Here is a 26,019-nt window from a genome sequence, read left to right on the forward strand (position 1 = left end):
ATGCTTTAGTGATGCTGGCAAGGGCTAGTATTTTGCTCCCTTACCTGCTGGAGCAATGGTTTAGGGAAAGAGGGAGCCTCATAGCACTAATAGGCAGAAGGTGGCCCAGCATCAGAGTTTCACAGAGCCATGGGCAGCACAACCCAGAGACAACCTCCACTGTGAGTTTTAGCCATCGGCTGGGCATCTCCCTCACTGTTTTAGACATGGTCATGCACATCATTATCCCTTATGTCAGTTTGTTTATCGGTGAGCATTTACTGAGGGCCTGCTATGGACGAGCCAGGCACTGTTTGAGATGTTTGCAGACTGTAGTGTCTTTCATCCTGAAAAAAAAGTCCTGTGAAACAGCCCTTCTCTACATTTTATAGAGGAAACCGAAATTCACAGTGATTCAATGACTTGCCCAAGGTCACACAGGTAAGTATCAGAACCAGAATTTTAATTTGAGCCTTTAATTCTAAGCCTGGTTTTCTGTGGTTTCAATGAAACTTTAAAACAAATGCCAGTGCCAAGGCCTCAGTGGAGGTGATTCAAGGGTAAAGGAGCCTTTTAGTCAGATTTCCAAGTTCACTTTTCATCATACTATCCATGTACAAGAACCAAATAGCAGCACCAAGGCTTGGTTTGTTTTTACTGAAATACAGTTGACATATAACATTAGTTTCAGGTGTACAACGTAATTATTCAATAATTGTATATATTGTGAAATGATCCATCACCACACATAGTTACCAAAACATATTTTTCTTGTGATGAAAGTTTTTGAGATCTACTCTCTCAGCAACTTTCAAATATACAATCTCCTATTATTAACTATAGTCACCATGCTGCACATTACATCCCCAGGACTTACTTATCTTGGTTTGTTTTTTAAGTGGTGATTTGCCTGGTCAGGAGTTGAGGACATTCCTTTCCCTGGTGAACTCAAACCAGCTGGGAGTAGAAGGCTTGTTTGACTGATCCACCCAACCTCAGGCAGAGAAGGGGGAAGAAAGATGGCTGGGTCTGCTCCCTCGTGCACCTGCGAAGTGGGGGCCGCCGGCACCACACTGAGGTAGGTGGTCCATAGGAGTTCGAGCATTTATGATGGGCCCTGATGCAAGGCAGGGAGTCTACCTTAACCCGGCCCAGTAGATGTCAGTCTCCATAGCTTCACCAATCTGGTAGATTATTCCCATGGGGAGGTGTAAGGGAGAGGTCTGCATCAGGTGTCGCCCCAGTACACCCATCCCCTGAGGGCTAAGGAGGGGATGTGGGGCTGGGAGGAGAAGGCTGTTCCACTATAGAGGCCTCTGGTCGATCAGAACTTGACAGATTCTCCCAGGCTGAGTTGGATACGAACTTCCCTGGATCTGACATCCAGCTAGACACTTCAGCTACCAAACGGGAGGGTAAAGGAAGCAGTCACATGGTGTTATTTCAACCATCATGCAGTCTTGCAGCTGTCCTGAGCGAGGGCTGGGTGTGAACCAGAGGAGGCAGATGCGCTGGTCCTGGGTTTCTACCCATAGTGCCGAGCTGGCCTCTGGGCTGCTGTGCTGTGATTTCCCAAAGGTCCCTGAGGAAATCACGGCTCCCTGCAGTCCTGCAGCCCTCTCAGGAGAAGTGAAGGTGTCCCTCGAGGATATTTCAGCTGGCTTTTAGTGGCCACGGAATCAGAAGAGGCATTGGAAGCCTAGGATACAGATGTCCCTCGCTTGCTCCCACCAGATAAACACCGGCTCCTGAGCTTACCAGGCACCTGGAGCTAGGAACCTGCCTGGCGTACCAGCCAGGTCTAGCAGGCTACTGGTAAGAATTGCTGACCTAGGAGAGTAGGTCGAGATGTCCGACTGCCCAGTTTCATTGGAGGGGAAGGACAAGTTCAGCAGCAGGTTGAGAAGACTGCCTCGTAGAGTCACGGGAAGACATTCAGTGCAGTGGAACAAGTGTGGGCTCTGTGGAATTGGCCAGACCTGGAGCTAAGTTCTGGCTCTGCCTCTAATAGATTCGATTAGCCTCTCTGCTTGTTTCCTCATCTCTGAAATGGTCACAGGCAGGGGCTGGTGGAAAGGTTCAACATTATGCCTGTAATGTGCTTAATAGGGAGCTGGAAACCTAGTGCTTAATATGAATGTTAGCTGTTGGTTGCACATGAGCCTGTGGCAAAGGGGCTGACTGGAGCTCTAAGGAGGAGGCAGACAAAAGAGAAAGATGTGTTCTTTGGAGGAGAGAAGGGAACAGGCCAGACGGCTGGGGTTTCAGAGATGCGTCGCCTAGCTGGTTTCGTGAGGTTGGGCCCAAGCCCGGGGTGGGGTGTGCGATAGAAACCAACGGCTGCTGCAGGGACAGAAGCAGCCCTGTTTAGCATCCTGAAGCCAGAGAGGCTTTCACATGCTGCAGACCACAGGGTGTACTCCAGTGCCTGGGAGACCTGCAGGAGGAACAAATGGGTGGCAGCGACTGCCACTGCTGTGGTGGGGTAGGGTACATAAGACAGTGTGGACCACGAGGAAGAAGGGTGGGGCACCGTGTGCTGTTGGCTGGGCCAGCATGGGCTCTGCTGGGGCCCAGAAGGCTGGTGAGGGCCCGTGCATTTCATTGCCCCACAGATATTTATTGAGCATGTACAATGTGCCAAGTTCTGTGCCAGTTTAACAGCTGCATTACTGTTTGTGTGGAATGCATGTCCCCAAGTAGAAGTGATTATACCAATTTCACAGGCTTGCTGGGGGGAAGGGGTTTTCATGTTTCCTTTCCCAGATCAGTGAGCCCATCAGGTCCCAGCTGAGGAAGGAGCTGACACAGGGACATCTGAAACTCCTTTATTACCCTGAGTATAACAAGTAGAACACGGTCACAGTATTAAAAAACAGAGCAGGAATTGGGTGCAGGCTACCACACAGTATGCACCGGGGACACATTCCTTTGAGTCTGCAGCTAGTTACTTGGAAAACGCCAGTTATGATTGTAAAAATTTTATTCTCTTTAATAACAATTCCACTAAAATTATACAAAGTACATTCAATACTTAAGAGTGGCAAGGGTGGGGAGAGGAGGAGAGGAAGCCAGTTTGGCCTGGAAGTATCATCAGTCGACTCCAATAAAGGAAGCCCAGCTGGGCTGGAGGAAGTTGGGGGTGGAGGTCCGGTTGTAGAAAATAAAAATGTGGATCAGTTTAAAAGAAAAAAAAAAAAAAAGGCCACCCACAAGGAAGCAGGGTGAGCGTGCATGTTCCTGGGGAGGGTGGGAGGCCCAGCCGGCATGCTGCTGCTGGGTGAGGGCTGGCACTCAGGCGGGCTCCGAGTTGGTGGGGGGCAGGTTTTTATGCTTGAAATACTGAACAACTTGTTGGGGCAGCTCTGCCAGCACAGCTTTCGCCAAGGTCTCTTTTGCCGCCTGCAGGGTAGGGTGGAGAGAGGAGAGAGAAAGGATCACTGGATGAAGTGGTGAGGGGCACCATGCCCAGGGAGCTGGTACAGAAGGTGTCCCTGGAGGACAAAACCAGAGCAGAGGGCCAGAGCTGTCTAAAACTAGCGTTCCTCAGCCCAGCCCAGGCCTGAAATCCCACCCTTAGCAGTGCTTTCCTTCACATTAAGTGTAACTCTTACCTGAGCACTCGAGGTGCCTGGGAGTAACGTTTCAGGATGAATTTGTCTATGGGAGGCTTTTGGGGGAAAGAGATGGTGGAGGTGAGCTGCACAGCCTACTCATCTGGCAAACATTTCCTGAGCACCTTCTTGGCTGGTATTAAGGGGTTGTGACTGTCTGATTCACTGCTCGGCACCCAGTCACAGGCTGGGCACACCAGGAGCTCGTTCAGTGTCCATGCAGTGCCTGGGTGGCCAACACCCAGCATTTGTCCTCAGGAAGCTCACGCTCCAGAGGAAGGAACTGAACCAGCTCAGGCAAACCCAGAGGGTACTGGGCAGAGATGTGAGCACCAGTGGTTACAAATCGGAGTGGCCAGTTCTTGCTGGGACTGGCTCCCAGGACCTGAGCCACAGCACCCGGAGGCTTACAGCTGCGGCAGCTGAGGCCAGGAGGAAAGGTCAGGGACTTGCCCAAGGCTATACAGTGTGCCTCTGGTCAAATGAAAGCTAGGCCCCAGGCTGGCATCTGACAGACTGCTCCCTCTGGGGCTGCCTGCGGGCCCAGCTGCAAGGGCAGCAACCAGGAAGCTACTGCCAGCCTCCTTGTAAGCAGACCTGGGTCACCTGCAGATAGGACCAGAGCCACCTCCAGGAGCAAGGGAGGCCACCAGTTCCTCCTAGAGCGGCCCTCAGGGAGAGGAGGCCATCCTAAAGTGGGCCTTGTTTTCCACCTGAAGCGAGACGGTTGGCGAGGTGTGATTTCCAGGAAAGCCCCTCACACCTCTGGGCCTTGCTCCCATCTCTTTCTCCTGGAATGCTTTCCCCCGCATGGATGACGCCGACTTCTGATTCAGGCTTAGAGGGTAGGTCCTCCGGAACCCCTGTCCTGGAACCCCAGTCTGGACTGGGCACTACTCCCTTAAGTTCCGTCAGCTTGCTGAAGCAAGTGCTCACGCAACTGTCATATGGCCTCACCTGGGGGCAGGGCCTCGCATGGCGCCGGGAGGGTAGTAGGCTCTCAGGTGAGTAGTCAACAGAGCTGAGGGTAGAGGAGCCTAGGATTGGGCAGACAATCCCAGCGCCTTCATTCTGGATTTTTTTTTTAATTAATTTATTTATATTTATTTTTGGCTGTGTTGGGTCTTCGTTTCTGCGTGAGGGCCTTCTCCAGTTGCAGCGAGCAGGGGCGACTCTTCATCGCGGTGCGCGGGCCTCTCACTGTCGTGGCCTCTCCCGTTGCGGAGCACAGGCTCCAGACACGCAGGCTCAGTAGTTGCGGCTCATGGGCTTAGCCGCTCCGCGGCAATGTGGGATCCTCCCAGACCAGGGCTCGAACCCGTGTCCCCCGCATTAGCAGGCAGACCCTCAACCACTGCACCACCAGGGAAGCCCCTCATTCTGGATTATTAACTATGGTTGTTGGGGTCCTGTAAGCGCCTCCTCCCCAGCCCGGGCCCACACTCACGTTGCGGAATTCTCGAAAGGGCACGAACTGCACGATATCGCGGGCTGCCTCCTCCCCTGTGTGGGAGCGCAGCGTGCGGCTGTCCCCGTCCAGGAACTCCATGGCAGCGAAGTCGGCGTTACCCACGCCCACGATGATGATGGACATGGGCAGCTTGGAGGCCTGCACCACGGCGTGCCGCGTCTCCTCCATGTCGCTGATGACACCGTCCGTGATGATAAGGAGGATGAAGTACTGCTGCGGAGGGGGTCAACAGGCACTCAGCACAGCCTTCGGCCTCTGGCCACCCTTCCCCTCCGTCCTTTCCCAATCTCCCCAAACCCTCTGACCCCTGGGAGGAAGATGGCTCGTCTCCCTGAGCTGTTGCCAAACCCCAGCCACCTCCCTAGGCAGCCACCTCTCAGTGCTTGGGCCCTGTAGGCCTCTCCTCCGTCACAGCTGGAAGCACAAACTGCTCTCTTCCTCCTGCCCTGTGCAACATCAGACTCCCCGGCTTGGGAGTTTGAGAGCCCCGGACTCCAGGCCTGGCTCTGACAGTGGCTACACCGTGGGACTCTGGGGAACTGACTCAATTCGCCGTGCCTCAGTTTCTTCATCTGCAAAGTGGAAGTTCCTGCACCTCTCAAAGAGACCACGCCGGGCGTGTGGCAGCAGCTCGGTAATCGACAGCTGCATCTGTGGCAGAGTGAGGCCCACGGCTGTTGAGGAATATGCATTCTGGCTTGTGGACTCTGGGAGCAGCCTTCCCTTCTCTGCTCCACCTTCACGTGAACACCTGTGACGCTGCTCGTTCCCCATTAGCACAGCCGGCCTCAGAGACCCCTTGCAGGAGCTAAGCAGATCATCTAGGTCAGTGCTTCTGGGATTGTGGGACTCTGCTGGCAACAAGCAGACCTGGGGGCACACCCCAGACACAGCATCCGTCACAGTGAGAAGGGTATTGGTTTTGCAGTGGTCTTTGAATTCTACAAACTGCAGCCAGGAGGAAGTCGCAGTTTGGTGCTCGTGTGTCCCACTTGCTAACCTTCCTTATTAAAAAAGAGAGAAAAGGCAGGAAGCTCAGAGCTCCAGGGACAACAGTCTCTAGGTAGACTTTGATACCACTGTGCAGCCTGGTGTATTTATTTTTATTGTTACTCTCTACGGCAAGTGATAAGTAACTTTTCCCTTACAGTGGGTTATAGTTTCTCTATAAAATTATTTACATGAAAAAAATAATAATTAGTGTAGGTGACAGGTGGCCATAGCATAGACTGTGGAGGTGGGGAGTGAGTGAATGAAGTTCAGGAAATCTCACTGGATGATCTGTGGGCAGAAGCCCCAGCATTCCTAGCTGCCTAAGACCTCATTTTCAACTTGGCTCTGTGCTTAGCGCCCTCTGGCCCCTTTTGGGGAACTCAGTTTTCCCCATACATAAGATGAAAAGAAAAGCCCTTGTGGTCCTAATGTTCTCTGTCTGGGGCTTCTGCCTTCTCTTCTGACCCTTCTGATTCTCAGGAGAGGAAATGGGGACCCAGGCTAGTCAAGGTCATGGAGCTAAAAAGAGAAGAACCAAGCCAGCCCCCAAGACAGCATCTGGCCACCTTCTCACCCAGCAAAGCTGTCTGCTCCCTGGGAAACATACAGAGACCACAAGTTCAGCCATCTAGGATGCCTTGCTCTCCTGCCTGTCCCCCAAGCACAACCTGAAAGGAATGAACCGTGAGGAGGTACGAATGCCACCATCCTAACCCCCAACCCTCGACAGCAGTAGTCCAACTCCTCCTGAACTGTGCCTTTAAGAGGCCGAAAGCTTGGCTGGAGATGGATACCTGTTGCTATGGAGATGGCAGCCTGAATTCCTGTAGTGGAGGGCTGCTGCTGTCAGTCCCCATTCCTGGGGTTGAGGGGCACCTCATAAGCTCATCCAGACCCTTGTCCCCTCATAGCCCACCATCATCCTAGCCAGCACCCCTTCCCTAAGTGGCCCTCTAACCCCACTTTCATCCCACCAAAAATAGTCCATGGCAGTATTTCTGGGGCACCTAGGCTGGCAGGAGGGAAGGCATTGAGAGGCCTAGCAATGAGGACAGAAAAGAATACTTGGCCTTGGGTGACAGGCCTCACCACTCGGGGTGGGACTGGTCTCCAAGCCCCCTCCAGCTCAGATGGCTATCTCCCACCCTCCTCCCCACATGGCCCTCTTGGCTCTCCCTTTCCACCAGCCACGTGTCTGCATTAGGAGACTTGGAGCATGCAGGCCAAGGCCTCCCTCACAGCCTTGTAGCCTTCTTCCCCATGGCCTGGGTTCCTGCAGCACAGTAGGCACCAACTGAAAAGGTGAGTCATGGTGATGGTGACCACACATGCTCCGTGTCATCCTCACGCTGGGATTCTCCTTTTGGAGGTTGGGGAGACAGGCTGAGAGAGGTTCAGTGACTTGCTCAAGGACTCACAGCCAGGAACGGCACAGTTGAGATTCAAGCCCAAGCCTTAACTCCAAAGTTAGGGCTCTTTCCACAATGGCATCAGTGGCCAGTAGCTGTCTCTCCAGTAGTGGGGCCTGGCAGGGAGAAGCGAAGTGCCGCTGACAAGTCCTAGGCTTCATGCCCATCCCAGGCAAAAATGAGATTGTCCAGGAGCCTCTAAGGTCTACTGCAACCCCAGGGGTCCATGATCCCATCCCCAAGACAGATCAGAGGGGAGGTGGCGGGGTTGGGGGGGCTGTGGAAGGGGAGAAAGAAGGGTGGAATCAGGCAGGAGGAGGTGGGAAGGGCCTCTGCTGTCCCCATGGATAGTCCTGGTCTACCCTACCCCAAGCTTTCCCACCTCCATGCCTTTCCTGGTTTACTTCCTTCTGCCTGGTGTACCCTCCCCAGCCACAGCTCCAAGACCTCTCTGGGTGTCTACTCCTCCATCCCGAGTGAATGCGAAGGCTCCCCCAAGCCCTGAGCTCTGCTTTCGCTGCCAGCGATTACCTCTTGGGGCGGGCTTCTCTGGCTACTCCTCTCCCCCCACACCCTAAGAGCTCCTCAGGGCAGCCCCTCCCCTCACACCTCTGCATCTCATGGGCCTGGCACCCTGTGCGGGCTCCATAAACAGCCAACTGCTGCCAGGTCGAACCCAAACCCCAGATTTCCAACACATTTCAAGGACAGAGTATCTCTAGCATTTACCCAAGAGGTTCTTCAGGCTTCTAGGGCTGTAAATAGCCACTTCCCCTAATGCATTTAACATGTGATTTGATTTATAAGAAACTGACTTGACCACAACAGTTCCAGGCAGAGTCCGGGGAAGCTGCGCTCATCCCTAGCTTATTTCTGAGAAGTTGGCTGCTGAGGGCCCTGGGGAGTGGAGGAAAATTTCCAGGGTGCTGGCTGCTTCCCAGTTTCCCCTCCACTATGGCACCAGTTGCCTAGGTAGCCAACCAGCAATGGGCCATGGATGGGAAGGCCCAAGTCACATGGGTCAGAGCAGAGGGAAGGATGAGGCCCCACAGTAGGAGTCCCCTGGTACCACCCAAACCTCTTAATACCTTTCAGTGACTCCCCACTGCCCTTAAGAGAAAATCCAGATTCCTTACTGGCTTCAAAGGCATCTGTGGGAGCTGGCCTACCTTCTCAACCTCACCCACCCCTCTTACATCACACTCCTTCCCTTAGTTACGCCACACACCATGCCTCCAAGCCTTTGCCTATGCTGTTTCTTCTGCCAGGGACACTCCACACATGCACATGCACACACATACACACCCTTTATGAGACTAACTCTTAAGCATCCTCCCAAGTCTCAGCTTGGACATCACTTTTCCAGGAAGCCTGCCCTGAGCCCTCTGTCTGGGTTAGATGCCACCTTTATAATCCTATAATTCCATCATCACAGTTTTAATTGGCTGGCATCACAGCTGCTGTTCCTGGCCTGGCTCCCCACAAGACCACAGGCCCTGGAAGGGCAGAGGCCATGGCTTGCGCATCATGGTCTCCCTAGTGCCGCAGAGAAACACACGTGGTAGAGATGAGCTGCGTGAATGAATGGCAGAACACAGGCCTGCCTAGAGAGATGCTTCCACCATCTGCTCTTGATTTCCTGTGCGTGGGTGTGCATGCATGTTCGTGTGTTGGGGACAGGGAGGATGAAGCCACACCAAGTGTTTCCCAAAAAGCAGCTGTACGAAAGCATCAGGTAACGCACAAATTATTTCCTTTTGCGTTAGGCCTACATGGGCTCAGCATCACCAAATGCCAGCCCAAGAGGTGTCCTAAGAAGATTCATCCGCTCACGTTTATTAGGTGCTATTGTGTGCCAGGCGCTGTGCTGAGCAATTTGGATGCCGAGCTGGTTGAATCCTTGCAATGCTTCTATTAGGCAGGTACTATTCCATCATCCTCATTGTACAGGTGAGAAAACTGAAGTTCAGAGAGCTTAATAAGCAACCTGCTCTGGGTCACACAGGAAGTGCGGGAGCTGGGGTTTGAACCAGGTCAATGGGCCTCCAAACCTTGAGGCATCCCCACCTTCAGTGCACGGTGAGATGGACGGAGTAAAGGCAGGAGGTAGAGAATTATTTGTATCTTCTTGGACATCAGAGTAGGAGAGGCCAGTAGAGACCCCTTGGCTCGCCTCCTGCAGCCCAGAGATGCTGGCCCAAAGTCACACAGCTGGGGTGGGTGACAGCGCTTCCCCAGGCTGAGGGAGCCGGGGAAGGCTGCCGCCTCAGGTTGGGAGGACCTGGTCACGATGAAAGCGGCTGGGGTATTGTGAGGGTTAGGACTGGTGAGGATTAGGACTTGTTCACAGAAAGGGCCCAGTTCTTCCCTCTGGAGGGCCCTCAGCAGTTGTTCCCCAGAATGCAAAGACACCTTCCTGGTGGTCCCCAAGCCCCTCCAGACTTAGGATCCAGCAGACACAGGCCCCTTCTCCCCAGGACCTCATCTCCTGCCCAGTCCTGCCCCTGCCTGGCAGGTGAAAGAGCCCGAGAGGAACACTGGGCTTCATTCCTGCTCCGCCCCATTTTTTCCCCTTAAACAAGAATGCAGGCCTTTCTTCCATCCCTCTGAAAGCTGGTTCAGGTAGATAAAAGTCTGGGCGGGACAATGGCCTGGCTGGCAGCAGGCATCCAAACGGTGTTCAAGCTGAGGGGCTGCCCCTCACTCTGCCCTCTCCATCCATTTCTAGCCCAGCACCCCAGGAATTTAAAAAAGCCACTCCCAGGTCCTCCCCAGTTACTGTCCCATTCAGATGGGCTTACTTGTCCCATTTCATAAAGGAAATAGGCTCAGAGCAGGAAGGGACTTGTCTCAGGCCCTCAGCTGCCACCACCAAGGCCAGGACTACAGCAAGTCACGCTCCCTGAAGCAGAAACGACCAGGACCATCTTCCTTCAATCCGACATCGTGCACTGACCTCCCTCCTGTCCATCACTGGCATCTGCCATTCCCTCTGCCTGGGGGGCTCTTCCCAGAACTCTCTGCCACTCTCTTCCTCATCCTCAGGTCTCTTTGGGTACCAGCTGTTGTGTTATCACATTTAATCCTAACACCACCTCCTTAAGGTAGGTCCTATTAGTATTCCTATGGTACAAACGAGGCTCAGAGAGGGTAAGTTTTACCCAGGTCACCCAGTGAGGGATGGGCAGGGGCTGGATTCAAACCCTGGCAGGCTGACCCCAGGACCCCCTTTCCCACAGACCCTCTGCTGCCTCCCAATCAGACCACATACTGCTGTCCTGCCCTCCCCAGGCTGGCCCTGGTGTCCTCTTCTCTTTCCCATAACCTCCCCTTCTTTTATCTTTGTCTCCATCTTCGGGAAGGCAACCTCTGCCTCCTCAGTGACCGAGCAGGTGCCTCCCTCCTCTGGGCAGTCCCAATGGGACCAGGTCCCTTTCCTTCTGAGAGAGGCCCTGGCTGAGTTACCTCCTCCCAGCTACTCGCACAGTGCACAGCACACGACAGGGGCCAACTTAAATCCATCCGTTCCCAGAACACGAGCGTCTGCCACAGCACAGGCCACCAAGTGGATGACGGACCACACACAGACACAGCCTGGCCCTGTGGGGCCGAGAGGCCAACCAGGGAGACACCCAGTAGACAGAAACGCGGAGTATGTGAAGGAGATGTTGCCACCGTCATCAGAGTCCAGACGGGAATAAACAGAGAAGGCAGGAGATAGGCCTCAGGTGGGTGGGCAAGGAAGGCTGCAGGGAGGTGGTGTTTGAGGGACACTGAGGGATGGGACAGAGCAAGCCAGGGAGAGAGGAGAAGAACCTCCAAGCAGAAGAGACGGCAGAACAAAGGATCTGTTGGGAGACAAGCTTGGTGTCTTTGAGGGATAGGAACAAGGTCAGTGGTGGAATGGTCACAAGTAAAGGAAGGGGTGTGGGGTTGCGGGGAGGAGAGGCCAGGAGGGGGTAGGATCTGATGTGTGCAGTTAAAGGACCCTCTAGCAGGAGCATGGATAGGAGGGGCAAGAGGGGTGAGGGGCGGCCGTGGTGTCCAGTGAGAGATGACAGTGGCCGTGGCAATGGGGAAGCGGGCGAGTTGAGGATAGTATTTTGGAGGCAGGGTGAAAATGACAGTCAGCAAAGGACTTCAGCACTTGTGCAGCAACCCTTTCCTTCCAGGGGAGGAGGAAGCCCGGACAGGGGCAGAGGCTGTGGCTCGGGGGCCTGGTCAGGTGGGAGTCGGACCCACGTCCCAGCCTGGGCTCCACCACCCTAGGGCTGGGTGCCGGGTTCCCAGACTTGGCTCAGCTCCTCGCGGCAGTAGCCCTGGGGCAGGGGCTGGTGGATGGCGGGCGAGGTGGGCAAGGTGACCCTTGGTGACTCCAGCACTGGCACTGGGCCTGGAGCTGGGTGCAGGGAGAGGACCTGGGATGCAGCTGCCCAGGATGGCCGTTTGCCATATATTCCAGATGCCACACAGCAGCCCTGGCAGCCTCAGGCTTGAGCCTCGTCACTGAGCGCCGGACCCGGGCCAGACGGTTTCAAACCCTTCAGCGTGAGGTGGCAGCTGCTCTAATGGGAACTAGGTGGCCCAGAGGGTCAGCCTGAGGGCTGTAGGGACTACAGTCTCCGGGTTTCCCTCTGCCTGGAGGCATGCACCATTAATCACAGCCCCTATTTCCTACTAAGCACCGAACTAACGGAATTGCTGTCTGTCCTGGAGTCTGTGCTCCAGGAATCCAGAACCAGTCAAGTTGAGCTTCTTCCAACCCCCTTCCCATCCCTGCTGGTAAACTAAGGTGGAGAGGCCGGGGCTCACCTAGGATTTTAGAACAAGGGGAGGCAGAACATCCAGCTCGCCAGCCAGCCCCATGGGTGGGTAGGGTAGGAAGGACAGACCTCCATCTGGCAGGGAAGGCCCAGCCTGTGCCAGCCCTATCCTGCACGTCCACGCCAGTGATCACCTACTCACCATGGCTGTCTGCTGCTGCGTGGCTTGGGCCGCAAACCGGGCCACGTGGTTGACGATAGGAGAGAAATTGGTGGGACCGTAGAAGCGGATGTGGGGCAGGCAAGCTGAATATGCCTGGGCGATGCCGTCCACACCTGCCTCGGGGAGAAGACTCTGGATCAGCCAGGTCCTCCCTGACCCTGCACCCACTCTCATCCCAATTGCTGCCCACCCCAAATGCCCCGGCCGTGACCAGTCTGTGCCCTGTGGTACTGGAAGCTCCAGAGGGCAGGGCCAGAGTGGTGTAAAGAACCCTGAACGTGGAGTCTGACCTGAGTTCCAATTCCTGCCTTTACCACTTCTTAGCTGTGGGACCTGGGGGAAGTTATTTAAGCCTGTTTCCTTGTCTGTCAAGGAGACTAGTAATCTACACCCTTGGGAAGCTGGCAGGAGGGTGTCCAGCAGGCTCCTCCCAGAGAAGGGGCGGGCAGAACCTGCAGTGACACTTTGGGGTCACAGGGAGCCACCTGGAGGTCCATTCGGGACACGCTATGGCTTCTCAGGGTTGCTGGGGGAACTGAGATGCTTGCACAGCTCTGCAGACAGTAGGTGCTCTGTAAATAGCCACCGTTACAAGGCTAAGAATACCCCCCTGCCCTGCTGTCCTGTCCAGATGGCCTCTGGCCAGAGATGAGGTTGACCAATCTGAACTTGGATAAAACATCTCTACAGACCTGCTCCAAGCCAGACAGGCCCCAGCAGGAGGACAGGGCCACGCTTTCAGCCAACAGAGGCCCATGGCTTCTGAGTCACAGCATCATCCCCATCGTGGTGACTTGATGCATTTCCCTTCCAAGTACAAACCTGACCCAGCTTCAGGGATTCCCAGGGAAGGTAGATGCTACACCCAAGGCAAGTCCTAGGCTGAAAGCTTTCATGGTGTCAGGAACCACCCTCTTCCATACCCACCTGGGAGCCCCTTCTCTTTCACTCTTTTTTTTTTTTTTTTTTTTCTTTCACTGTTTCTTAACTGACTCTGGGAGGCTCAGAAATCCTCTTAGGCCTGGGGCAGGGAGAGCACAGACACCACTTCCGCTGCCTGCCCCTCCCTCTTGCCCAGCACCCCTGCCCAGGCCATGCTCAATCCTTAGGTGCCAAGGCTCCCTGTGGAAGGTGGGGAGAACAGGGTGGGGCAGGACAAGGCTGGGCCCTCCCAGTGAGGGCAGAAGGGAGGTGAGAGGCAGGTGTGTAATTTGCTGCTCTCACCTCCTCCTGGTCTACACAGGGCTTTCTGTCAGCACTTCCCTTAATTCTCACCTGACCACCCAGTGAGGTGAGCTACCCTGGTATCACACCTCCTTGAGGCAGGTGAGGAGGCAGAGGCCCAGTGGGGTGCAGTGATCTCTCCGAGGTCACACAGCCAGGAAAGGGCAGCAGCTGGCCTTGAATCCAGGGCCACCTGACTCCAAATTCCAGCTTCTCCCCATCTGCCACCCTGAGCAAGTGCGAGGGGAGGGGAGGGGAGAGAAAAGAACAGAAACCCGTACTCCTCCCCCGCGTCTGCCCAGGGAGATGGCCAGGCCTGGCGTAAACCCAGGGCAGATGCAGGTGGGCTTGACACTCACCTGAGCAGAAGGGGTTGGTGGGGTTAAAGTTGATGGCAAACTCATGGGAGACCTGAAATGCAGAGAAAATGATGAGCTGAAAGCCTCCTGGCCTAAACCTGGGCCCAGGCCCACCTGCTGCCAGGCAAGGCTCCCTCTGAGGGAACCTGGCTCTTTGCCACCCTGACCCCAGGTCAAGGCTACTGATACCCCTACATCTGCTTTCACCTCCACTGCTGGGTCTGACCCACAGAGAGGCCCAACCACCCTCACTTCATAACAGAAGAAACAGAACCTTCTACACCACCCCAATCTCTTCCGGGGGGTCAGGGCTGTCTATGCCTCCTCGCCCCACTATAAGAGTCCCTAGGGACTTCCCTGGTGGCACCGGTGGTTAAGAATCCGCCTGCCAGGGCTTCCCTGGTGGCGCAGTGGTTGAGAATCTGCCTGCCAATGCAGGGGACATGGGTTCGAGCCCTGATCCGGGAAGATCCCACGTGCCACGGAGCAACTAAGCCCCTGAGCCACAATTACTGAGCCTGCGCTCTAGAGCCCGAGAACCACAACTACTGAAGCCCGCGCGCCTAGAACTCAACAAGAGAAGCCACTGCAATTGGAAGCACGCACACTGCAACAAAGAGTAGTCCCCGCTCACCGCAACTAGAGAAAGCCCGCAGGCAGCAACGAAGACCCAAAGCAGGGGGTTGGGGGTGGGGGGGGGGGGGTGGAAGAGTCCCTGAGTAGGGTGGAGATGCATCTGAGGGTGGCGGGCTCAAGGAGCAGTTGGAGTGCTCCTTCGTCACCTGCTTTCACTGTGGTGGGGCTATAACTAGAGTTCCACTTCTTCGGGCCTTGAGTGCTTTTCCCCATCCTACTAATAAGCACGAGTGCTTGGAAGGGAGCCCACCTTATGCCAGCGAGCCAAACTGGGGCTTAGCTGACAACCCACTTAGAGCTGGACTGGGGGATCAGGAAGCATAATGGGGCCAGAAGGGCAGGGAATAGAGAGCCCTGTCCCAGTTCCTGCAGACCCAGCCCCTAGCCCGGGGGCATCATCAGAGGCTGATCCTGCATACTCCCGGATGCCGCTGGCCCACAGAGGGACTGATAACTAGACCCCCATTCAGGACTGTGGGTCAGACTTTGGTGGCTGCAGAACCTAGGGCCTCAGGAGAGGCCAGAGCTCAGATTGGAGGACCACCCTCCCTCCCTCCCCTGCTGCCTCCATCAAAATCCCCACTCGGCCCCTTCCCTGTGAACTGTGTGCCACAGTCCACGTTCAGGGCTTTGCTAGCATCCCCTCACTCCTTCCTCGCAACAATCCAACGGAGGAACGCCTGGTATTACTCCCTTTTTCTGATGTAAAACTGAGACAGAATGGACCAGAATGTTCCCACATTTACTGAAGGGGAGAGTTGGGACTAGAACTGAAATCAGGCTGCCTCCTGAGCTCACAATCCATAAACCCACTAACCCGAGAAGGTGTTCCTCTCCTGAGGAGTTTAAATGGGAGGGTGAAGAGATGCCCAGGGGGAAGGGACCCCACCTCAGAGGCTGGAGGAGCGCTCCAGTCCAGGCGCAAACGATCCCAGGCAGACGCTTTAGCTCCGAGACACTGCAGGGGGGTGCTGGGAGGCCCTACCAAGCCCAGCATCCGCATTTTACAAGTAAGCTGACTGAGGCCCAGAGAGGGGAAGCCAGGTGCCGAGGCCACACAGAAGAACAGACCTGAGGCCCAGGCCCCTCAAGCCTGGTAAAGGGGTTGGGCTGCTGACCTTGGGGAGCCCTCCTGGGCCAAGACGGGAAGGACTCAGCAGAGGAATTCACCCCAGCACTGCCCTGTACCTAGCAGCCTGAGGAGAAGACCCCTACCTGTTCAGGGGAATGGGCTTTTCTGTTCTTTGCTCCCTCAGCCCTAAGTGCTTGACATGGAGCCATACCCCTGATGCCCCTCTTGGGCCCTGTTCCTGCCCAGGGACCCTCTTCACCCTGTCCCCAGCCCGGGCTCCAGGTGTGAGGGCTGGAGGTCCTTGTTGCCATGGAAACTTCATGAGCCTCTATAGTGACTAAGGGGGGGGGCTTGTACAGAGGGGGCTGAGAGAGGAAAATGGTTGCCAGGGAAACAGGCCTCCCTTGGGCCAACGACTTCCTGCAAAATCAGATTTTAGGAGATTTTAGAGACCAAGGGGGAAAAGCCCCCTCCTGATAGGGACAGATTAATATTCTGTTTTCTCGGCCACCCAAATTCCTCATTCTCCATTTTTTTCCTCTATTAAGGGGAGAGTGGGGTCTGGTGGTCAAGTGGGTGGGGCTGTGGGTGGTTACCCATCTACCCTGGCGGCCTCCCAGGTCATCTGCTCCACCCAGCAGCTCCATTTCACAGGTGGAAAAACTGAGGTTCAGAGGGGGCCAAGGAATGCCCAGGTCACACGAGTGAGCCACAGCAGAGACGGGACCAGATCCGGGGGACAAGAGTTCACGTTGTCTGTAGCAGCCCAGCCTCATCCCACACTTGCTGCCCTAGTTTGCCCGAGAAATGCCAGCAAACACGACAAGCTTCCTAGAGGCCACCCCAAGCCGATTAGGGGCCCCTGGGGACTGGCCAGCCACAGGTCTTTGCCCTGGGACTCCCTGCTGCTTTCTGACGATCAATGGTCCTGTTCACCCCACCTGGCCAGGCCCAGCCCATGGTCTTGAGTTACTTGGCCCAGCCCATGGTCTTGAGTTACTTAAGAGGCTGTTCCCTCTGGTCTTGGCAGGGCAGTGGATGGTGACATGGAAGGAGTCGAAGGGATCTCAGAGTGACCATCCCCTCTGAGCCTCAGTTTTCCCATCTATAAAGTGGGGAGAGTGATAAACTGTGCTCCTCTCCACCCCAGACCTTTGTGCAGGCCTGTCCTTCAGCCTGATCCCTCTCTTCATCTGACTAACTCTGGCTCATTTTGAAAGGCCAATGTTTCCTGAGTCCCTCAGCCACTACCCAGGTCAGGGGTCCTCTTGGGGCTCACCTGGACCAGGCCCAGGGAGGGACTGAGGTCCTGAGGGCGGGCAGCCGAGTGGCACGCTCCTGCTAGCTCCTTCCAACTTCCCACACTCAGAGAACCAACACCTCTGCCTGCTCAGGCCACTGGGCCCCAAATTTACTGTCAACAATCACGTACTGCATGCCTAGAGCCAGACACAGCAAGAAGGAGACAAAGTGCCCTCCCTGAGACAATGAGCAAATCAACACATACAGAGTGACCACAAAGTTCCGGGGCAGGGAGGAGGGGCCCCATGTGCGCACGCTCAAGGTAGTCCTTCTAGAGGAAATGATCTCTCGGCTGAGAAGCAGCAATGGGAAGTCAGTGAAAGGGGGCAAAAGGCCAGTGGAAGACCACATGTAAAGACCCTGAGGTAGGAACGAACAGAAGAAGGTTCATGTGGCATGGCAAGGTGAGTTAGAATGAGAGGGAAGGTAAGGGGCTGGCAGGGGCCAGGCCTGGCCAGCTCCAGCAGCAGGGGGAGGTGGGATAGAGCATCTGCCCTTTCCAAGCCTCGTTCCAGCATCCCTCCTGGCACCACCGGGCACTCCAGCCTGGCCAAGCCCCAGCCTCCCCAGAATTGCCCTGTGACATTTCCAAGGAGGCTTTTGCGCAGGAAAACATCTCATTCAGCCAGAGTTCTTTGAAAGCTGGCTGGTGTCCTAGCAACGAGATCGTGCTGGGCCTGGCTGCACCAGCCCGCCCTGCCCCCAGTGGCATCACCATGTCTGCCCAGAGGCCCAGCTGTGGTCCACAGGGTCCTGCCCCCTACCATACAATGGCCAGCAGGCCACAGAGCCACTCCCTGAAATTCTAGGTGAAAACTGCCCTCCCCGGATAGGATGGGAGGGGAACGCTCACTCTGGAAACAGCATGTGGTACAGCAGGGCAGAAAAGAGGGGCCACTGGCTAAGACATGTAGATTTAGGAGTCCTCTATGCCCACAGCCCCAGGCTTCTCATCAGAAGGGTAGCACATTCTGAGAATAGACATGAGAGTCCACCTGCCCAGTTGGAATTCAGGCTCCCTGTTTTGAACATAACCTTGGACAAGTCATTGAGCCTCTGTTTTTTCACCTGTAATGGACATTGCCCCTTCTCTCCAACCCTCCATCTTGCCCACCATCACCCCAGCCAGTCCCCACTCAGCAGCCAGAATGAACCTTCAAAAATGCCAATAACACCCCATGTAGACCCACCCATTGCTTGCTGCATGGCTGGCTCCCCACCTCTCCAGCCACATCTCTCTCCATCCTGCCCATCTTTCATGGAGAGTTCATCACGCCCACCTTCTTTCAGTTCCTCCAACCACCCTGCTCCCTCTGCCTCCCAGACTTTGCACAGGCTATTCTCTCTGCCCTGAACACTCTACCTGCCACGTCACCACCTCAAGTCACTCTGCAAACTCCTACTCTCCTCTCCCCTCTTGGCTTAGACCTGACCTCCTCCAGGAAGCCTTCCTGATACCCCCAGGCCAGGTTGGGGCCCTCCTCTAGGGACCGCTGCCCCGTTCAGCACTGATGACACTGCCTGTCTTTAGGGCTGCCAGACAGAATACAGGATGCCCAGTTAAATTTGAATTTCAGATAAATAATAGATAATTTTTTAGTATAAGTATGTCCCAGACAATATTTAGGACATACTTAAACAAACTGTTTATATGAAATTCAAACTTAACTGGGTATCCTATATTTTTATTTGCTAAATCTAGCATCTTCCCCACCTGACTGGGGTACCAGGGGACAGATATCATAACTTATTCCTTGTTCTAGCCCCACTGCCTGCGTGACGTTCAGGCTAAGAAATGCGTGTGGGTTTGTGGTAAACGCAGAGAAGGCAGGGTGGCTGGGCCATAGCCCAACCTTTCCAAAGCAGATCCCAGAGAGGCCATACACACAAATCCCATCTCAGCCAAAAGCAAACAGTCTGGCTTCACTTACCTTCCAGTCGGGGGGTAACTGCGCCCCAAAGCCCAGAGCTGGAAACATCTTATCACTAATCAGAGAAAGGAGAAAAAATTACTGTGAGACAACCAGACAGGGGCCTCATCTACCCACGCTCACCCTCCCAACCCCCTACCCAGGGCTGGGCCCACTCTGCCTTGCACACCTCCATGGACAAAAAGAAAAAGCTCACCACCTCTAGAAAAAGCTCTGTTTGAATGATCTATTGAGCCCAAACCCACTTCTGGGTATCTGGTGAATAAGAGGCTTGACCCCCAGCTACACCTATGGCAGACATTGCTAATCAACCACAGCACTCCTAACCATGGACCTGGGTACAGCTCGATCCTTCTCAAACAGGGACCTTGGCAATCACTAAACCACAGTCATGACGCAAGTGAAATGTATTGGCTGTTTCTTGACGTCCCTTTTATGGCTGGGAAAAATTCTAAAATGAGAACACCGGCTTGGCGTTCAAGACCCTTCATCATCTAGCCCAAGAGCCTAGTCTCATTTTCTACCTGCCCTCCCTCATTCCCCACTCCCCCAGCCCTGGCCACTGGCTACTCACTGTTTCCCAAACACACAGGGCATCTTCATGCTCCAACTTCAATCCTATTGCACCCCTTCTTGAACTACCTCTCCCCAGTCTGTTCCCTGTGGCAAACTCCTACTCATCCTCTAAGGCCCAATTCAAATGGCCCATTCTCTGTGGGTTTCCCTGAGACGCCAGGATGTCTCTCTCTTTGGTGCTTCCATAGCTCCTGTCTCACATGTAAACTGGTCTCTTGGAACCCCAGTGATTTCTTCCCTATCTTCCTCCTCGAATGGGAACTCCCTGAGGGCAGGGACCGTATCTCATTTGTTCATTCATTCAACATGTATTTATTGAAGAATCCTCTGGCTGCTGTGTGGAGGACAAACTGTCAGGGACTAGGGCAGAAGCAGGAAGACCAGTGAGGAGGTTACTGAATCGCTCTGGGCAGGAGGTGATGGTGGCTCAAACAGGCTGGTAGCAGTGGGGGTGGGAGAAGAGGCTGGATTCAAGCATATTTTGAAAGGATTTCCTGAAGGAATGATGGGGGAGATGAGGGAAAGAAAAGAAGTGAAGGGTTTTCAGTGAGTGGTAGTGCCTCTCCCTGAGATGGGGAAGAGGGTAAGAGGGGTAGGGGTGGGGCAAGTGTCTAGCAACGCCTGAATGCCCATGAGAAGGCTCAGCAAAGGGGCTGAGTGGGCAGCTGGATACAAGGGTCTCTGGAGCAGCAACAGCAGGCTCCTCCACCGACCATGCAGGTGGGGACTTCCACCTCCCCTGCTCTGCATGCTGTACCTCTCTTAATGTGGCCTGGGGTCACAGCCACCCCTTAGGCCCTGAGCCCCCTGGGAGTCAGAAGCTGGACCTTAGGCTGCCTCTCTCAAGGAGGCTGAAGTGCACACAGGATTCCTGAGCCTGCTCTTGTTCCTACCAAATCTGTGGGACCTGCTCCTTTCTCCCCTGCTCCCCATGTGTCCTCCTGGTCATCCCACACTCTGACCTGGAGGTCCGAACAAGCACCACCTGTGACAATGACACCACAACCCTCAGGTGACTTCTAGATCCTCCAAGGCCCTCTTGACTTTGCATCTGGCCCATCCTGTTGGTGGCCACACCCTCTACACAGCTTTCCCTGACTCTCCACTGTCCCCCCCCCCAACCCAAAGATCTCCAGGAAGCGTGGTCATGGGAAGAGGACCCACACATGCTGGCTGCTCCTCTGAAGTTCCCAACAGGAGTGAGACTGTTAGGCCATTAGGTGGCGGGTACAGGAATCAAAATGTCTGGGTTCCAGTTCCTTGATCTGGGTGACTTTGGATAAATTCTCTATCTACATCCTAGGCCTGTTTTCCCTCAGCTCTAACAGTGGAGGTTGCAGCAATAGCAGACATATTTCATTTTCTATCCTGACTCATTTTCTTACTCGGTGTACTGTGTGGAGAAGGATCTCAGTATGGATCTGGGCTCAGTAAGTCAGAGATCAGCAGTTGATTAGCAATGTCTGCCACAGGTATAGGAAGGGACAGTAACTGCATCCATGTCCTATGCTACTCATTCCTAGGTTTGTTGATCTCTGGGTCCCTTTTAGCTTTGAAAAGCTGAGCTTCCCAGGATGGATGGAGCCCAAGCTGACTAGTCAGAGTCCCTCCCCAAGCTTACCTGTCATAGTCCTGAATGATCTGCCCAACAGCCCAGATGGCTGACAAATATTCATTGGTGCCCACGGGGTTGATATAGTGCAAAGAGGAAGGGTCGAGGGGATTTCCATTGGAGGCTGTGAAGTCTATCCCAACCTGCAGAGTGGGGGAAAAGGCCACCCAGTGTAGCCAGAGACTCCAGCTCCCTATCTCACCTCCAGGGAACAGACAGGCTGATAGGACACAGGAAGCCCACTTCATCTCCCAGCCCAGACCCACCCTTCCAAAAGATGGTCCAAAACCTGGAAACCGTCTGACTGTATTACTCCTCTGGCTCTAATGCCGTCTGTGGCTCCCTATTGCCCAAGCATAAAGTCTATTGCCCAGATGTGATACAAAGCCAACTTACAGCCCCAAATTCCTTTTCCCCCTCACTGTCCCAAACCCACACACTCATCTGCTCCCATTTCCAGGCCTTTTTTCATGAGTTTCCCTCTAGCTGAAGAGCCAGGCCACCTCGTCTCCCTATCTAATTCTCCTCCAATTTGCAGGCCCAATTCAGATGCCACTGCCCCACTGAAGCCTTCCCAGACACCTTGCCCCCGCACCAAGCCATCTCCCCATCACCCCTCAGACCACCAAGGGGCACCAGGACCTGGGGCTGCCTGGTAGGGCAGTGCCCACCTTCCCAGTCAGACTGGATGATCACTGCAGGTAAGACACATGGCCCTGGAGTCAGGCCCAGGGCTGGGCACAGAGCACCAGGTGGGTGCCCTACAGGGAGCTGGAGCTGGCGGGTGGGCAGGGTACTGGGCTCCACCTGCTCTCTCAGCCCCGAGGGAATTCCAGCACAGAGGGGCGAGCAAGACTGCCCAGCTGGGGAGGACTAGGAGAGGGACCCAGGGCATGAGATGGCCACCTGAGAACTCAGTTAGGATCAGTCAGGGACTCCTGCAGGGGCACGGCCTGGAGTCTGGCACACAGGATGTGCTTGGTATCATTTGCTGAGTGAACACATGCATGCAGGAGGAATAATAGGGCCTGGCCTCTCTGCAGGGGAGGGGGGCTGTGGTGACCAGTGGGGTTACAGGTCAACAAGGCCAATCCCCTGCGCCTCCTTATAGTCCTGCAGATGACTTCCAGCCCCCATGGGATCAGAAGCAGTGATAGAGAGCAGGGAGGCTAGGTGGGAGGTGGGCAGAGTATGGAACCCTGGCGGGTTCTCCCCTGGGCTTGAGGCCTCCCTTCAGGTGAGGAACGGGAGAAATCTATGGGGCATACACTCCAGGCCACCAGCAGAGTGACAATTCATTCTTCCAATGAGCATATACTGAGCAGGTGCTATGTGCCAGGCACTGAGTGATTCACCGAGGGTGGAGGGGAAAAAAAACAAAACAGTGGCCCCGCACTCAGGATACCCACAGTCACTAGTCGCTAGTGGGACAGGGACAAGTGAAAAACACTTAAGAAAATTCAGAGTGGCAAGTGCCCTGAAGATAATAAAACAGGAGAAGTGACAAGAGGAACAGGAGGCATCAGGGGAGGTGACCTCTGTGTCACAGCCTGCAGGATGGCAGGGCAGCAGCCAAGAGAAGGTTCTGGGGAAGAGCATTCCAGGCAGTGGGAACAGCAAATGCAAAGCCCTGAGACAGAGCAGAGCTTAGCGTGTTGGGGGAGGATCAGTGTGGATGGAGCCGAGTGAGCAAGGATGAGGGCACAGCAGATGAGGCAGGAAGGGAAGTGGGGAGGAATTTGGCTTTTTTTCCTTCTGAGGAAGTGTAACCAGTGACACTCTGAGGGCTGGGCAGCCAGGCCCTGACCTGCAGCTAAGCTCTGACTCAGGCCCATCCACCTATACCCTCTCCTCAGGGCCAGACACACGCCTTGCCCTGGGGAGGATCCTTCCTGAAGTTTATCCCAAGTCCCTCCTGCTGCAATCACGGCCCAAGCCCTTAGGGAGGATCCTCACTGGGGTGGGGTCGGGTGGGGTGGGGGAGAGCCTTACAGTGAACATGAGCTGGCAGCCTCCCAGGATGTAGTCCAGGAAGGAGTAGTCCCGGTTTATCTGGAAGGAATCAGAGGGGTGAGTGGGCCCGTGCCCTGTACCTGAGGGCTCGCCTTCACTTGGCCACACTCCACAGACGACCTTTGGGGAGTTGCTGCTCTGTGCCCTGACAGGGGTCAAGGAGGCGGAAAAAGGCAGATGGACCTGATCTGATTACAACAAAACCCAAATCCCTCTATAACGAAGCACTCAGAGCAACAGTTACCAATAGGTGGGACACACACACACACACACACACACACACGCATGATGAGTCCAGGCAGTGTCCCAGGGCCCAGTGTCAATCATACCTACCAATTACATGACAGAGAAAGTCTCAATTTGTTGCCATTTGGTCCTTAAGCCTCTCTAGCCCTTACCAACCTCGACTTTGAACAGAGAGAGGCCAGGCCTCTGGCTCAAGGCCTTCTACTGTAAATTAATAATTAATAAAGCTGCTAAAACATGTTTGTTTGGATGGTCTTTGCCTCCTTTTGGCAAAGGATACTGGCCTTCCAATTTTGGTGGCGTTAGAAAGGTTACTTTCAAAATAAATGTATTTAAGGGTTTCCCTGGTGGCGCAGTGGTTGAGAATCTGTCTGCCAATGCAGGGGACACGGGTTCGAGCCCTGGTCTGGGAAGATCCCACATGGCGCGGAGCAACTAGGCCCGTGAGCCACAACTACTGAGCCTGCACGTACTGGAGCTTGTGCTCCGCAACAAGACAGGCCGCGACAGTGAAAGGCCCACGCACCGCGATGAAGAGCGGCCCCCGCTCGCCGCAACTAGAGAAAGCCCTCGCACAGAAACGAAGACCCAACACAGCCAAAAATAAATAAATAAATAAATAAATAAATAAATAAATTCTAATACCAAATATTTAAATAAATAAATAAATAAGTAAATGTGTTTAAGTAAAAAAGACACCAAAATGGGGGGAGGAGGGGCTGAATACAAAACATAATAAGGCAGGTGGAAGAAATCATGAAGGGGGATGTGAATGACCCAAGTTTCAGAAACAAGGACCCGAAATCATGATGCTGCAACCTGCCAGCTTAACTTCTACAGGGCACTGCTACGTTGTGACCTCACTGAATGCTCACGCAAATCCTAGTCTCCAGACAAGGAAACTGAGGCCTGGGGTCGGTCAGCTGGTAGAGAGTGCCAGGACTTGGACCCTTCAGGCCCAGGGTTCTTGCTGCTCTGGCCTGGGCTGCCTTCCTTAACGTCCTACCCGATTCCAGCAGATACGTGGCCACCAGATATCCAGGGGGGCCTGGCCCCTGACCTCAGCCTGGCCACTGCCGGTGCAAACTTCACTGTCTTTGTGGACTTCAGTGGCCCCAGTTACACCACGGGCCAGTAACCTCAGCCCTCACTAATGTCACTGCCAGAGGAAAGGGCACCCTGGCGTGATATCCTCTCCCCCTCTGACACTGAACATGCAGTGGGCAAGCCTGGGAAGCAGTAACTCCCTGTAGTTACCCTCCAACAAGGAGACCCTGGAAGGTCATTTCATGCCCTCCCTGACTTCCACACAGGAATGTGATATGAGACTAACACTTTACATGCTTTACCTTGTTAACCTTCCCATTCTATAGATGAGGAGACTGAGGCCCAGAGAGGTTAAGCTCAGGTCACAGAGCCAGGACATGGCAGAACCAGGATTTGAACCCAGGCCTTGCTGGCTCCAAACCCAATGCTCTGTCTCTTCTGCAGCGATATATCTCTGTGTGACCCCAAACCAGGACTGTGCCCCATGCCACCCACGCTGGCTCACCTTGCAGGAACGCAGGATAATGATGCCCGAGTTTTTATAGTTCTTCTTCTTCTTCTGCTTCTTGGGGTTGATACACTCAAACTCCCGCTGGGCAACACAGGAGAAAGAGGAGCTCAGCTTGGGGCTTCTGTGGGGACTGACCCTCCCCTGGGCCCCAGAATCTACTCCACAGCATTGACCAAGGGGCAGCATGCCTCCTCCAGGAAGCCCCCCCAGAAATGGTTCCTGCCACCTTGGGCTCATGCCAAGCTATATCTGCCCAAGGTCAGAAGATGTGCATCTGCCCTCCATCCCCAGACAACTCATCCACGTCATGTCCACTCATGCACCCAGAACTGTCACCCAGAGCCTGGCTTCTCAGGGTTAAATAGACAGCTCCCGAGTACTCACTATGCACTAGGTACTTTACCTGTTTAATCTCATTTAATTCCCACTCTATTCTTCTGCCTCCACTTGACAGATGGGGAAACTGAGGCTCAGAGAGATTAAATGTCTTGCTCAAGGTCATAAGGCAGAGAGGTGGGATCCGAGCCCCAGCCTGCCTGATTCAAAAACCTGTGCCCCTTCCCCATCCCCTGCTGAGGTCCTGTGGTCACGCACATGTGCACATCTTACCGGGATGCCGTCACGAGCCTCACACATCTGTGACACCGAGGTCTGGAACTCACCGATGAAGTCATGGCCCCCATCGTTGTCATAATCATAGCACATAACCTGGAGTGGGTCCAGCGAGGTCACCCCAGAGCTGCCCCACAGGAGGCACTCGCCAGCTCCTCTCAGCTCCCTGAGCAAATCCCATGTCTTTTTTGGGGGGTGGGGGCTCCCTCTCCCCACCAGACCTGACTAGCTGGCTTGGGATGATGCCGATAGCTCCTGAACTGAACTGCCTCCTGCAGGAAGCCTTCCATGAGTGCCGGGAAAGGGAGAAAGGGTGCCCGCTCTAGTAATGGAGCCCATTCCCTCTGGAGCAGGAAGCTGCACACCTCCCACACGTGACACTGGGCTGATAATCTATCCTGGGTTGTGGCCCACCTGGCCTCATGG

At 54.6% G+C, this 26,019-nt stretch overlaps 1 protein-coding gene across 3 annotated transcripts in view; it reads right to left on the minus strand.

Moving 5' to 3' along the window:
* Positions 1-2,795: 2,795 nt before the first annotated feature.
* CPNE2 (copine 2) overlaps positions 2,796-26,019 on the minus strand; it is a 54,672-nt gene continuing 31,448 nt past the window's right edge. For all 3 annotated transcript variants that reach the window (XM_057533996.1, XM_057533995.1, XM_057533994.1), the window contains 9 exons: positions 25,591-25,689; positions 24,976-25,062; positions 23,157-23,216; positions 21,174-21,307; positions 18,977-19,031; positions 14,036-14,087; positions 12,432-12,565; positions 5,041-5,277; positions 2,796-3,381 (listed from right to left, as the gene is read on the minus strand). In XM_057533996.1, the coding sequence (XP_057389979.1) occupies positions 3,274-3,381; positions 5,041-5,277; positions 12,432-12,565; positions 14,036-14,087; positions 18,977-19,031; positions 21,174-21,307; positions 23,157-23,216; positions 24,976-25,062; positions 25,591-25,689 (966 nt within the window). In that variant the 3' untranslated portion in view covers positions 2,796-3,273. The remainder of the gene's footprint in view (positions 3,382-5,040; positions 5,278-12,431; positions 12,566-14,035; positions 14,088-18,976; positions 19,032-21,173; positions 21,308-23,156; positions 23,217-24,975; positions 25,063-25,590; positions 25,690-26,019) is intronic.

This window comes from Balaenoptera acutorostrata, chromosome 19 (genome assembly GCF_949987535.1).
Source record: "Balaenoptera acutorostrata chromosome 19, mBalAcu1.1, whole genome shotgun sequence".
NCBI lineage: Eukaryota > Metazoa > Chordata > Mammalia > Artiodactyla > Balaenopteridae > Balaenoptera > Balaenoptera acutorostrata.